Below are 12872 nucleotides of genomic sequence, written 5' to 3' on the forward strand. Positions count from 1 at the left end.
TGAAAGAACAGTGAGAGGTGTGTGCTCTCATGGCAAGATAGTGCCACTTCCTTTCTATCTAAACTTATCACTCTATTATACAGTAATGAGTCAGGCTAGATGAGACATTAGCTACGGTACACATGACTGGGATTATTCCATTCCAGATCATACCCAGCATGTCTTCTGTTAGTTTCGAAAAGAAAGGGGCTGTGATTTGTGTGCTCACATGAACACCATATATTTAACACACATGTCTCCTCCCCTGTATCTTATGCTTTTAGCATCTTATGAATTGTAGTTCTTGGAGGGTAAACTGCTATTCACCAGATTCTTTGAAGGAAGCCAAGTGCTTATATACGGGATATATATATATATATATATACACACAAATTATTACAAATCAAACCAAACTACTTTGACTTAATACAGTTTCTTAAAATCAGGTTTCCCACTCCTGTTGCAAACATATGTCAATCTGGGAACCACAGTTCAAGAAGCATACTGACAAGCTGGAACGTGTCCAGAAGAGGGCAACCAAAATGGTCAAAGGCCTGGAAACAATGCCTTATGAGGAACAGCTTAGGGAGCTGGGTATGTTTAGCCTCGAGAAGAGAAGATTAAGGGGTGGTATGATTGCAAGGATTTAGGCCTCATTTATGCCTGAACTTCCTCGCAGCCCCCAGAGGGCGACGAAGAACAACCGCCATTGATCATGGGCGTGGCTGGAAACTGTAAGCCAAGTGCTTTTAATGTGCATTAAAATTTGCTTTAATAATAATAATAATAATAATAATAATAATAAATTTTTATTTATACCCCGCCCTCCCCAGTCAAAAACCGGGCTCAGGGCGGCTGGCACCAACAGAATTACAATAAAACATAAAAACAATTAATTAAAATACAGATTAAAATACAGTATTAAAATTTAAAATGCAGCCTCATTTCAAGTAGGCCATAAATCCAAGCCATGAGGGAGGAAAACACAGGGATCAGGCTGAGTCTAACCCAAAGGCCAAGCGGAACAGCTCTGTCTTGCAGGCCCTGCGAAAAGATGACAAATCCCGCAGGGCCCTGGTCTCCTGGGAAAGAGCGTTCCACCAGGTTGGGGCCAGTACTGAAAAGGCCCTGGCTCTAGTAGAGGCCAATCTAGCCATCTTATGACTCGGGATCTCCAGAATATTATTATTTGTGGACCTTAAGGTCCTCCGTGGGGCATACCAGGAGAGGCGGTCCCGTAGGTACGAGGGTCCCAAGTTGCATAGGGCTTTAAAGGTCGAAACCAGCACCTTAAACCTGATCCTGTACTCCACCGGGAGCCAGTGCAGCTGGTAAAGCACTGGATGAATGTGATCCCGCGGCCGGGACCCTGTAAGGAGCCTCGCCGCGGCATTCTGCACCCGCTGGAGTTTCTGGGTCAGCTTTAAGGGCAACCCTGCGTAGAGCGAGTTACAATAGTCAAGCCTGGAGGTGATCGTCGCATGGATCACTGTGGCCAGATCGGGGCGAGAGAGGTAAGGGACCAACTGCTTGATGCGGCGGAGATGGAAAAATGCCACCTTTGCTGTGGATGCAACCTGCGCCTCCATGGAAAGGGAGGCGTCAAAGGTTACACCCAAACTCTTGACAGAAGGCGCTGGTACCAATTGAGCCCCTGCAAAAGATGGGAGTTGGCCCCCCAACCCCATGTTGCCCCGACCTAGCCAGAGGACCTCTGTCTTCGAAGGATTTAGCTTCAGTCGGCTCCCACGTAGCCATCCAGCCACAGCTTCCAAACACCTGGTGAGTGTGTCCAGGGCCGAGGCAGGGCAGCCGTCCATCAACAGATAGATCTGGGTGTCATCAGCATATTGATGACAACCCAGCCCAAAACTCTGGACAATCTGGGCAAGGGGGCGCATAAAGATATTAAAAAGCATTGGGGAAAGGATTGCGCCTTGCGGGACTCCACACACCAAGGGGTGCCGCGGCGACAACTCCCTCCCTAGCGCCACCCTCTGTCCCCGACCTGAGATGAAGGAACGCAGCCATTGTTGGACTGTGCCCTGAATCCCCACGTCGGCAAGGCGGTGGTCTAAAAGTTCATGATCGACCATATCGAAGGCTGCTGACAGATCTAAAAGAATCAGCAGTCCCGACCCACCTCGATCCAGCTGTCTACGGAGATCATCTGTTAAGGCGACCAGAGCTGTCTCGGTCCCATGACCAGGGCGAAAGCCGGACTGAAATGGATCTAGAGCCGATGTTTCATCCAGAAACCTACCAAGCTGTTCGGCAACCACTCTCTCAATTATCTTACCCAGGTACGGAAGATTCGAAACCGGGCGATAATTGGATAGATCTAAAGGATCTAGAGATGTTTTCTTTAAGAGTGGACGCACCACTGCCTCCTTCAACTCCTCTGGGAAAGTCCCTGTGCCCAGGGACAAGTTGATGATCTCACCCAGGGGGGCCCGTACCTCATCTGGACACGCTCTAATCAGCCAAGACGGGCACGGGTCCAGGGAGCAAGTGGTGGGCCTTCCAGCTCGGAGGAATCTGTCTACATCGGCAGGGAGTATCTGATCGAATTGGTCCAATACTGAACTCGAAGACAGTCGAGGGGCCTCCAGTTCCGTTATTGTATCCAAATTGGCAGGGAGGTCACGGCGGAGTGTCAAGACTTTCTCCGCAAAAAAGCTCGGAAATGCCTCACAGCTATGGGTCAAATTCATATTTAAATTCGTATTTAAATGTATGGTGTGGATGTGATTGATGAGGGGTGACTTAATCCTCACCACAAACCCCTACCCTTAATACTGAAGCTGCTATTTGTTAAACATAGCAGCTGGGGAGGGTGTGTATGACATTTTCAGCAGACATCATCGTACGGAGAAAATGGTTTTTCCCCCTAAAAAGCCTCTCATCCCTTCTGGATCAGAGCCACATCACCCAGAAGATCGCAGCCAGAGAGATAAGCAAAGAAGAGTAATTCCATTGTCTGGAGAGGTCACTTCCTGGTTTGCATAGAGAAGCCATTTTCAATGGAGCCCAGCGACAGAAGTGCACGGCTGTATTGAGGCAGCACCGGGTGTCGACATTTTGGCATCCCTAATAGTTTTGCACCTGGGGCAAGTGTCCCTGTGGCCCCCGCCACACTGCACCAGTGGTTGCAGCAAAAACAAAGGGAGTCTTGTGGCAACTTAAAGGCAGATAGATTTGTTGTGGCATAAGCATAGGCCATATGTTAGGGTATTTATTAGTGCATAGTGAAAAACATGGAAAGCAATGGGCCCAAATGTCCATAAAATGCAAGAAGTCCCATTTGTGACAGTTCTATGTAAAGCTTAAATATAGTGCTTGTTCACAACAGCAGTAATAGTTTACAATTTTGCTATCCTAATTTGATGCCTGCCGTATGTAGTAGAAGAAACCCCTGTCACAATTAAGGACTGCACCAACAGAATCAAACTTACTGCTAAATTCTAGTTCCGCAGTTTTCAAGTTCCTTTGTTGAAATTGTCTGTCACTAGCTCCTAAAGTCTGCAATTTCTTGGTCAGATTTGGTTCCCTTTATTCTTTTAAAAATATGGTTGCTGACACCTGCTGCATGTAATACTTATCTATTTATAGGCTGCAAGAATTCCATATACCACTTTATATAAAAACCGGTGCCCCTCTGAAAAGGTTTCACATTCAGAGAGGCCACTAAACCAGATCACTGTTGTCTGTAATAATGTGTTATGCTACTGGCCAAATTTCCCATGATATGCAAGATGCATGGTTAAAAGATATGCCACAAGGAGGTGCTTTCAGCTAATACATGTCAACTATTTGCTAAGTTTGCCTTGAGGAAGAGAGATACCAAAAAAAATAGCAAACAGCTAGTTCATATTCTTTTCTCTTCCAAAAATCTTCTACGTAGTTTGAATCAGCTGACTGAAGACTATAATGTCTTTATGCAAAGCCCACTAGTTTAATTATTTTCTTTTAACAAGAATAGTGCATTAGAATGCAGCAGGTTTCATGAAGCCCATCACGAAAAAAATGATGATTTTACTCTACAAAAAGTTGGATGGAGTGCCTCCCCTTCGAGGGGGGCACGACTGGATTTACTGGAACTCCAGAATGACCACAGGGAAGAAGGAAAAATTAAGCAGAGAAGAGAAGAAGCTCAGGGGTCTGATATGGAGGCCTGGATGGCAAAAGACTGCAAACAGGGGGTGGGGTGAAGGGAAAGTGAAGTGGTGATTGTAAGGATGGGTTAATAGGACTATAACTGGACTGCTGACTATGGAACTTGCTGGATTGGAGGGGTGGAGCAGGTACTCGGGGGGAGTAAGGTTAGTTTGGGAATAGTTATAGGTTTAAAAAGTGAATTGATTCTGGAAAAAGGTGAAAATATGGAGGCCTATAGAGGGGTAAAAATTAGGCACGGGAAGAAAAAATGGGAGTTTGATTTCTCAGTGATTGGACAATAGGCGAAAATGATAATAGTTTAAAAGTGGTATAAGATATAAAGGTGTATGTTATAAAATATGAACTATGAAACTGTTGAAGATGATAAATAAGGGAGGAAAACCGGGGAAGGGTGGGAGGGTGGGGAAGCCCACAAAATATGGTTTAACAATTATGAATTTAACAATTATGATGAATTTTTTTTTTGTCTTTTTTCCTTTTTGTCTTTTTCTTTCCTCTTCTCTTTTTTCTCTTTTTGTATTTTCTTTTTTTTTTTTTTTTGGTATGTCAATAGATGGTTGGATGGATGAACTCCTGCGTACTGCCCTGGTTCACTGGAGCTCCCTGGTGGCAGGGGGGGGCTTGGGGGGCAGGGGAGGGGGAGGAGGACAGAAACCCAATCATAAAATGGACCACTTCTGACTGATCACCTGCGTGGGATACTTCTGTGGCAGGGGAGGACCCATGGAGGGGGGTGGGAAGAAGGTGGAAAAGGTGTTTATGTATGTACCATCTTTTGTAATTTGTAAAAACCAATAAAAATTATGTTAAAAAAAAAAATAGAATGCAGCAGGTTTCTGGTATTTTTATGTAAAATGTACAAAGCCACATTCACACCATCCATTTAAAGCACTGTGACATCACTTGAAACAGCCACGCTTTCCCCAAATAATTCTGGGATTTGTAGTTTGCTAAGGGTGCTGACAGTTGTTAGGAGAGGTAGATATTTCCCTGCCTCAAACTGCAATCATCAAGGTTTCCTGTGAAGAAGGATTGATTGTTAAACCACTCTGTGGATTGTGAGGGGAATAAGGGTCTCCTAAAAACTCTCTGCACCCTTAACAAATTACAGCTCCCAGAATTCTTTGGGGAAGCCATGGCTGTATATAGTGGTATGATACAGATTTAAATGTATGGTATGAATGTGGCCCAAGATGCTGATGAGCATATTAAGTGCTAAGTATTGTTTTTACTAGAGATGTTTCCATGGCATGCTCACTTGAAGAAATTTTAATCAGCAAGTACAAAAATAAGGCTTTTAGGACATAACAGATAAAATAAATTGGATTTCAATTCCAATGAGCATTAACTCAAAGCCCATGATGATAGAAATTTTGTGTTGTATCTGATGCTAGTCCTACTCAGAGATGACCCATCAAAATAAATTACCATGACTTGCTTAAGAGTATTAATTTCAGTGGGTCTACTTTGAGTAAACCTTAGTTGGATTCAACCAATGTAATGCTTAATTACAACCATTTACAGTTTTCTTTCCTATAAGATTCTCCCAATCACACCTTTGCCAGAAACAAAATATTCTGTTAAATGAGTCATACCTCTGTTATCCAGTGAAGAATATTTTCTCTGGCTACCTGACTGGTGATATTGAAACCCTCAAGGATGTTCAGAGCTGTGATCAGGGCAGGACCTACATGTGGAGGTGATGGACTGAGAACAAGGTGACCTGTTACAGTAAAGGAAGAAGAAGAAAGGTAGGTCTTTCCACCTTTTGTCCAGAATCTATTGAAATGACAGTTCTATGAAGCCAAAGGGCACTTCATGTGCAATATCTGCATGTCTTCTCAGAAATAAGCCTCACTGGGTTCCGTAAGATTGCAACTTTGGACTTCATTTACCCAGATTGCAGCGTGACAGCATCTGATGTGTGGAAAACTGTTTTTGAAACAAGCGTTTGAAAAGCTGCTTGTGCGATGGACAGGGATTGGGGCTTCAAATGAAACACTTTCTGGATCTGCAACATGGCCTGCTTCATTCAAAAGCAGGACACACAGGTTAAAAAACTGTCTGGGTTGCAACCCTAAAATAAACACAATGATAAAGGAATCCATAATGGCCAGGGATGATGGAAGCTAGATTCCAGAAATGTCTGGGTACCATCTTGGTCAGCTCTATGCTAGAGACTTTCATGCCATTCTATTCCTGTGGGATGTAGAAAAGCCAGATTGAATATACAAGGGTATGAGGCAGGGGAAAGTGAGATATTTGTGTGAGTTGGCCTAAAACCATGGATTACTTATTTAAAATTCATGGTGTTTCACAGGTCTTCATGTCTGCCAGAAAGTTAGGCAGGAAGAAAAATTAGTTATAAAACGAAAACACCCCAATCTATGCCAGATGCTTAGAAGGCTTGACTTAGCACCACAATTAGTATTTGCCTTACAGCAGCACAGGAGAAGTCGAGCCTTGTTTCCTTTTGTGAGGGTTTCATTAGCTACTGTTTTTTGAGGACTATGGGCGGCGGCGGGGGGGGGGTATATAATTTGATTAAGCTTGGGGGAATCAGGGATTGGGCATGTGGGTTTCATTAGGGCCTCCTCCTTTTACCCTGTATTCCAAGCATGATATTAATTAGCAATAAAGTGCAGAAAAATGTACCTGCTTCCTAAACCTATTTTTTATAAACTTAAAATTGGGGGGGGGGGACTGGGAATCAATCACATGGCATAAAAGATGCCAACCTAGGTGTCATAGATGCACCATTTTACCTTGATATACTGTGTGGACTGGATTTTCCACCAAAACAGTGTAGTTACTGAAGTCTTCTTCAGACAAGGTGCCTCCAAAGTTAAGGACCTAGGCAGAAAAGGATCACAGCAATGTATTTTCATGCATTATGCTAGCAATATTTGAAATGGACATTTAAGCATTGTTCAACTGGCTAAAGAATTGCAGCTATTGATGGTTCCTATTTTGGGAGAGTCATGGGTAAGATACCCTCTGTCTCCCCTCTCTGAGAGAGGGGCAACCTTTCCACCTGTTTCACTGCCACTGTCACAAACTCGCTTGCCTCTTTTCCCTCTGACCCCAATCTGCACAACCAGAGGGAATGCAAAGCAAGTGGAAGAAGATACTCTGTCTTCTTGTTACTGCTGCACTGCTTGGAGAAGGCAGGACCCATTGGGCAGCAACAGGGCAAGGAGGAGAAACAGAATGGACTGTGAAGCTCCAGAAGTCATCTGTGGGCTTCTGTAGAGACGTGGGTCTCAGAAGATTCCCAACAATGCTGACTTCTGGTCCTGTCCCCAATTTTTATTCTAGATCAGTGGTTTTCAAAGTCTCTATGTTCAATGAACTCTTTGCACACCAACCTATCTGTTGAAGAACACTGACTTTGCAGATGATTCTGGGGTCTAATCTACGGTGTATGTGTGGGATAATCAGTCTCATATAGCCAACATGCTTTATTTGATTATAATTAATGCATGAAGGGTTAAGACCATAGAGTAAGCTGTCCTGCCAGGCTTAGCTATGGAACTCATCCTCTCCTAACAGCCTATATTTCCATGCCTTTACTTTGGTGCATATTTTGAGATTTAAAATCTCTGCTGGGGCTTTCTCACCAAAGAGTACTTGCCCAAACCTGCAACTAGGCATCCAGGGAATTCTTATTTTTATTATACCAAGTATTTTATTCTTTAAGCAAAACAAAAATCAACAGCGCACACACTAGTTAGCCCTGCACGTTGGACCTTAGAATACAACCAGCATTCCCCATTGCAAGGGAAGATAAGAAGTGACTGTTTTTCCCTAGGAAATTTAGCTGTCACCATTACCAATCTGAAATCCTCATGAAGCTTCCAAGGATTCCTGGCCAGAACACAGTTTGAAGCCTGTCATTTTCAATTCATTTAAACTTGAATAAGAATCAAATCTTCTTGCATTTCCTTACTTACACATCAGACTCTCTAGGGCATATTCTGTGGACTACCATGAATATGTTTCATTTTCAGGATGGTTAAAACATTGTAAATATCAATGTGTTTGGCTTTTAAAATCCAAAATGATACTTGAATTGTGTGTTGTTTGGTACTATCCCTGCATTTTGCTTTTGTGTCTGCAAAGCTAATAGCTTGGGGGCTGGGGATTTAGAGCTGAAAAACTGCATGGGGGAAGGGGCTAAATATTCTGTTGCCCCTAACCAGAACAAAATCAGAATCTCTCCACAATCGTATCCATTTCAGCCTTTTGCTTCAATAATGCTATGGGATCAAGCGTTCCCACACTATTTACCCTAGCGCAGTGCCGCCTGCATGTCTTTGACTCGAATGCCCACCGCTTGGTTTCAGTGCCAGGTTTTTTATGACACATTGCCTCATCTCAGTTCCTTGTGTTCTTACAAGCTTTTGAGTCCTATCGTTTCTTTATTCTATGGCAGCAATTTTATACATTTTGAAAAGGACAGAGGTAGTAAAGTGGGGATTAGTGTAGATTAGTTAAATGTAGATATCTGAATCTCTCTTTCTTGCAATGTCCCTTCGCTTTCCCAGGAAACAAAGAAGAGAGAGGGGAGGGGGAGATTTCCCCTGGGATTTGGCAGCCTTCCGCCTTCCAAAAAGCCGCTCTTTATGTTTAGTGCTGCTTAGAGTTTTCAGAAGTGCTGGTTAAAAAACCTTATGAGGGGTGTGTGTGTGTGTGTGTGTGTGTGTGTGTGAGAGAGAGAGAGAGAGAGAGAGAGAGATGGGATGCACTCCCCCCCCCGTGTCTTGATTATTAAAAAAAACAGGCTGAGGGGACCTGAAAAGTTGAAATCATGTTGCATCATCTAAATGCAGTATTTATGCCTTTGGTGTTCATAAGTGGGACCTGCACTGTGAAGTACTCCTGTTCAGTTTCCTGTTACAGGATACTCCATTCCATCGCTCCTCCTCCCCATTTTATTTATACCCCCCAGTCCAGGTCAGCCAGCCTTCCATACCTAAATATGTTCAGATCTCGTTGAGTAGTTTTGGGATTCACCTTTGTAGGTATCCCTCCCTGTCCACATCCTTTGCAGTGGCACTTCAGGAACACAAGGTATATTGCCTCTTACCAAATGATACCTTCGGTCCACATCACTCTCTTTTCTTTATATCTTTATAACCAACTAGTACACGCATCCCCAAACTGCGGCCCTCCAGATGTTTTGGCCTACAACTCCCATGATCCCTAGCTAACAAGACCAGTGGTCGGGAAAGATGGGAATTGTAGTCCAAAACATCTGGAGGGCCGAAGTTTGGGGATGCCTGAACTCGTATCTACTGATGTTTTTAATTATGTTTTGTGGATATTCATGGACTGAAAGCAGCATGTTGAGGACGAGCGTGAACAATTCTGGACATGGTATTTCTATACTACAAATGGGTTAGTGCAGCGTTTCTCAACCGCTGTTCCGCGGCACACTAGTGTGCCGCAAGACGCTGGCTGGTGTGCCGCGACGTGCGGCGATGAGAAGGGTGATTTGCATTGTCACGTGCCTGGCGGCCGCCAATTAACAACACTGACCCGCCGGAAAGCAATATTACTCCTCCTCTTTCCCAAAGCTCAGTGTAAACGAGCCTGGCAGCCGCCAATGCAAAACTCTAACCCGCCGGAAAGCAATATTTGGCAAGTGTTTCTTACAGTCATAATTATAATATAGGGCGGCACAGAGTTAAATTTTTAAACTTTTTAAATGGTGGTGTGCCTCGTGATTTTTTTCACGGAACAAGTGTGCCGTGGCCCAAAAAAGGTTGAGAAACACTGGGTTAGTGTGTCACTGAGACTAAGCTGGCAGCCAGTGCCACCTCTTGTAAGTCAATAGGCAGGCAGGCAGAGGCTGGCTGAGATTAGTGGGGCAGCACCCTATTCCCCCGAATGGTCCAGCCTCCACTACTTTCTAGGACATTCTATAATGACAACATAACAAATCAATCTGGTATCAATGCCTCTCTGGCATGAAATGCACATAACAATCCACACAGAGAAAAGAATCGGGTTGACTCACCTCTGAAATAATCTCTTGTGTTACATTTCCGCTGTAGAAAGCTGAGACCCCTGCCGACCCAAGCAAGTCAAGAAGAGCAGCCAGGTCTGGTCTTCTCACAAACGTGCCAGGCAACAAGGGCTGGCCATCTGGAAGGAAGGTCTCTCTGAATTTATCTGAGTAGTTTTGCTCTTCCTTCATTTCTTTTATAGCCATTGCTACAATGAGAGAGACAACAGAAGGGTGAGTGGTGATTACCGCAAAAGATGCTCAGATCAACTTGGGGGGGGGGAGGTCTAGCAATACTGCCCACACAGAAAGGATCTACAGACTGCATATGTTGAACATACCTACTAATCACCTACTTTGCCAGTATTTATGTGGCAGGTATTTAGACTGTTCTTTTTGCCAAGTCTTGACTGATAATTGACCAGCTGAACTACCGTACTTTTCCGTCTATAAGTCGGCCCCATGTCTATTTTGGGGGACTCCAATTTAAGAAAATGGGGGGAGATGGCACAGAGTTGTTGAGCTTTTTAAGGGGGCGATTACCCAGGGTTGTTGAGCTTTTTTTAGGGGGGATTGCCGAAAATCACTCATCAACACAGATCGCAAAATCTGACTCCCTTCTGTCCCATCGCCCACCCAACTGCCGGAGCGTCAGCCAATCAACAGCGCCCATTGACGCAGCAACGAATAACACACACAATACACAATAGCCGCAGGCAGCCACAGCAACAACCAATCAGACGTCTATCTTATGCACCACCCACATATAAGACGACCCCCACTTTTGGCCATGATTTTTACAGAAAAAAAAACATAGTCTTTTACATGGAAAAGTACTGTATGTCGCTCTATGCTGCCTTCTGTTTAGCTGTGTTTTGTGGGGGGCAGTGTTTGGGATTCATCATTTTGCTTTGTGATGATATTACTTTACCGGTAAATGAGAAATGAATAGGCTGTAAAGAGTAAAAACAAATATATATTTGTGGACATGCATGAGTGAAAGAGAATGGAAATATGTGTGTGAGAGTGAGAGATTTTAAGTATATGAGGGTCTCTGCTGTATCCTATATTGCAGGCTATTATGGTATGGTTCACAAATACATTTAGAAATAAGGGCTTTTCCCTGGTCTCATATTCCCTGGTAAGCAAACATTCCCCATCAAATTTTGCTACCATTGGATCAGGAAAGCAAATCATGGACCAGGTGGAAGATGCTGCCCAGACACTTTTGAGAACTGCACTGGCACAAGCAAATCATATCTTCAGCCATTTTGTTTCTTAAAAACCCCATGTAAAAGCACCTGAAAACTACTTCAGTGAGGTGGAAGTCTATGGGGAGAAATGTAACGCTAGAACTTTCCTGTAGCATCCTTTCAGTCCAGTTGTGTGAAATAGCTCCACACTAGTGGTTGCCAATGATGCTTCCAGACTGGCTATTTTGGAGCTGGATTCAATCACACACTGGCATCACGTGGCACCCTAAATCACACACCTGGAAAGCTGAGGTCACTACACAAGGAACCAGGGAGGGAAAGAATTGAGAACAAGATTCTTTGGGGCACTTCCACACAGTTGCTATTTTCAGGTGGGATTCAATCACATCCTGGCAAATTCTCAGGTTGCACAATTATGGCTGACTGCGAGGTGTTGGCAACAAATCCTGCTTCCACAAAAAATTCAGCCTTTTGGGATGAGGGAAATGATGGGAAAGGGCACTGGAAAGTGTGGAATGATACTTGCTTGGACACAATATTGTCTAGCCTTCCCACAGTCAGAATGAATAGGCTACACTTTCAATAGCCAAAGTCATCAAATCTCCCAGCAAACAAATCAAGATTAATGTTGATTAAACAGATAATCTGGAAGCACCCTAAGAAAAAATGTCATAGAAAGATGTGGAAGGAGAAACGCCTAGTACATTCCAGTTCTGAACATCATAGCTGAGAACGAACATTCATATATTTCAATGACACTTAAGGAAAAAAAAGTACTGTATGCTGGCTTGGGCCTGTAGCCTCAGTCTGCAAAGTCTGAGAAATTTTGCATTTTCTAGGATCAAATCATGTGAGACAACTTGTACATACAACCTCGCTTTCCACCTTTTGTTCCGTAAACGCTCACACTCACCTAAATCATGTGTGACATTGAATCCATCCTGGGCCACATCTGCAGCAAGGCCCAACAACTGTCTCCATGGCAGTCTGGCAAACACAGAAACATTCATGACATTGCAGCTGGCAGATAGCTACAGTATATAACAGTTAAAGATTACTGCATGTGTTGCCGGTGAGCTGCCTTAGAAAACGGAATAAATTGCCGTGTGAATGTAGCCCTTGAGTTCCTTACAGGAAAGGCAGGATATAAATGTAATAATAAATATCACACATTTATTACATGCATGCATCAGTCTTCCAACTGGAGCTGAACAATGGAATGCCTGAGCAGAGAAAATGTTCATACCTCCCATAAGACTGATGTGCTTCATGGAGTCCTTTGATCATGCCTGGAACACCAACCAGAAGACCTGGCTGGATAAAAGGAGGAACAAAGGAAAGCGTAAAAAGAAAACCCAAAGTGCCAATTGCACTAGTGAAGCTGAATCTGTCTTAAATAAACAACATTAAAATAAATAAATCTCCAGATGGAAAGCAAGAAGAGCAATGTATTGAGGAGATGACAGTTTTTTAATAGTTCCAAGCCCTAA

General features: G+C 43.7%; 1 protein-coding gene across 3 annotated transcripts in view; it reads right to left on the reverse strand.

The window, feature by feature from the left end:
- The window catches only part of GGT7 (gamma-glutamyltransferase 7), a 44648-nt gene that overhangs the window by 12979 nt on the left and 18797 nt on the right, over positions 1 to 12872 (reverse strand). For all 3 annotated transcript variants that reach the window (XM_035122695.2, XM_060277254.1, XM_060277255.1), the window contains exons 5-9: positions 12629 to 12696; positions 12296 to 12369; positions 10181 to 10377; positions 6924 to 7011; positions 5754 to 5881 (exon numbers count right to left, since the gene is read on the reverse strand). In XM_035122695.2, coding sequence (XP_034978586.2) covers positions 5754 to 5881; positions 6924 to 7011; positions 10181 to 10377; positions 12296 to 12369; positions 12629 to 12696 — 555 coding nt within the window. The remainder of the gene's footprint in view (positions 1 to 5753; positions 5882 to 6923; positions 7012 to 10180; positions 10378 to 12295; positions 12370 to 12628; positions 12697 to 12872) is intronic.

Source organism: Zootoca vivipara, chromosome 7 (genome assembly GCF_963506605.1).
Source record: "Zootoca vivipara chromosome 7, rZooViv1.1, whole genome shotgun sequence".
Lineage (NCBI taxonomy): Eukaryota > Metazoa > Chordata > Lepidosauria > Squamata > Lacertidae > Zootoca > Zootoca vivipara.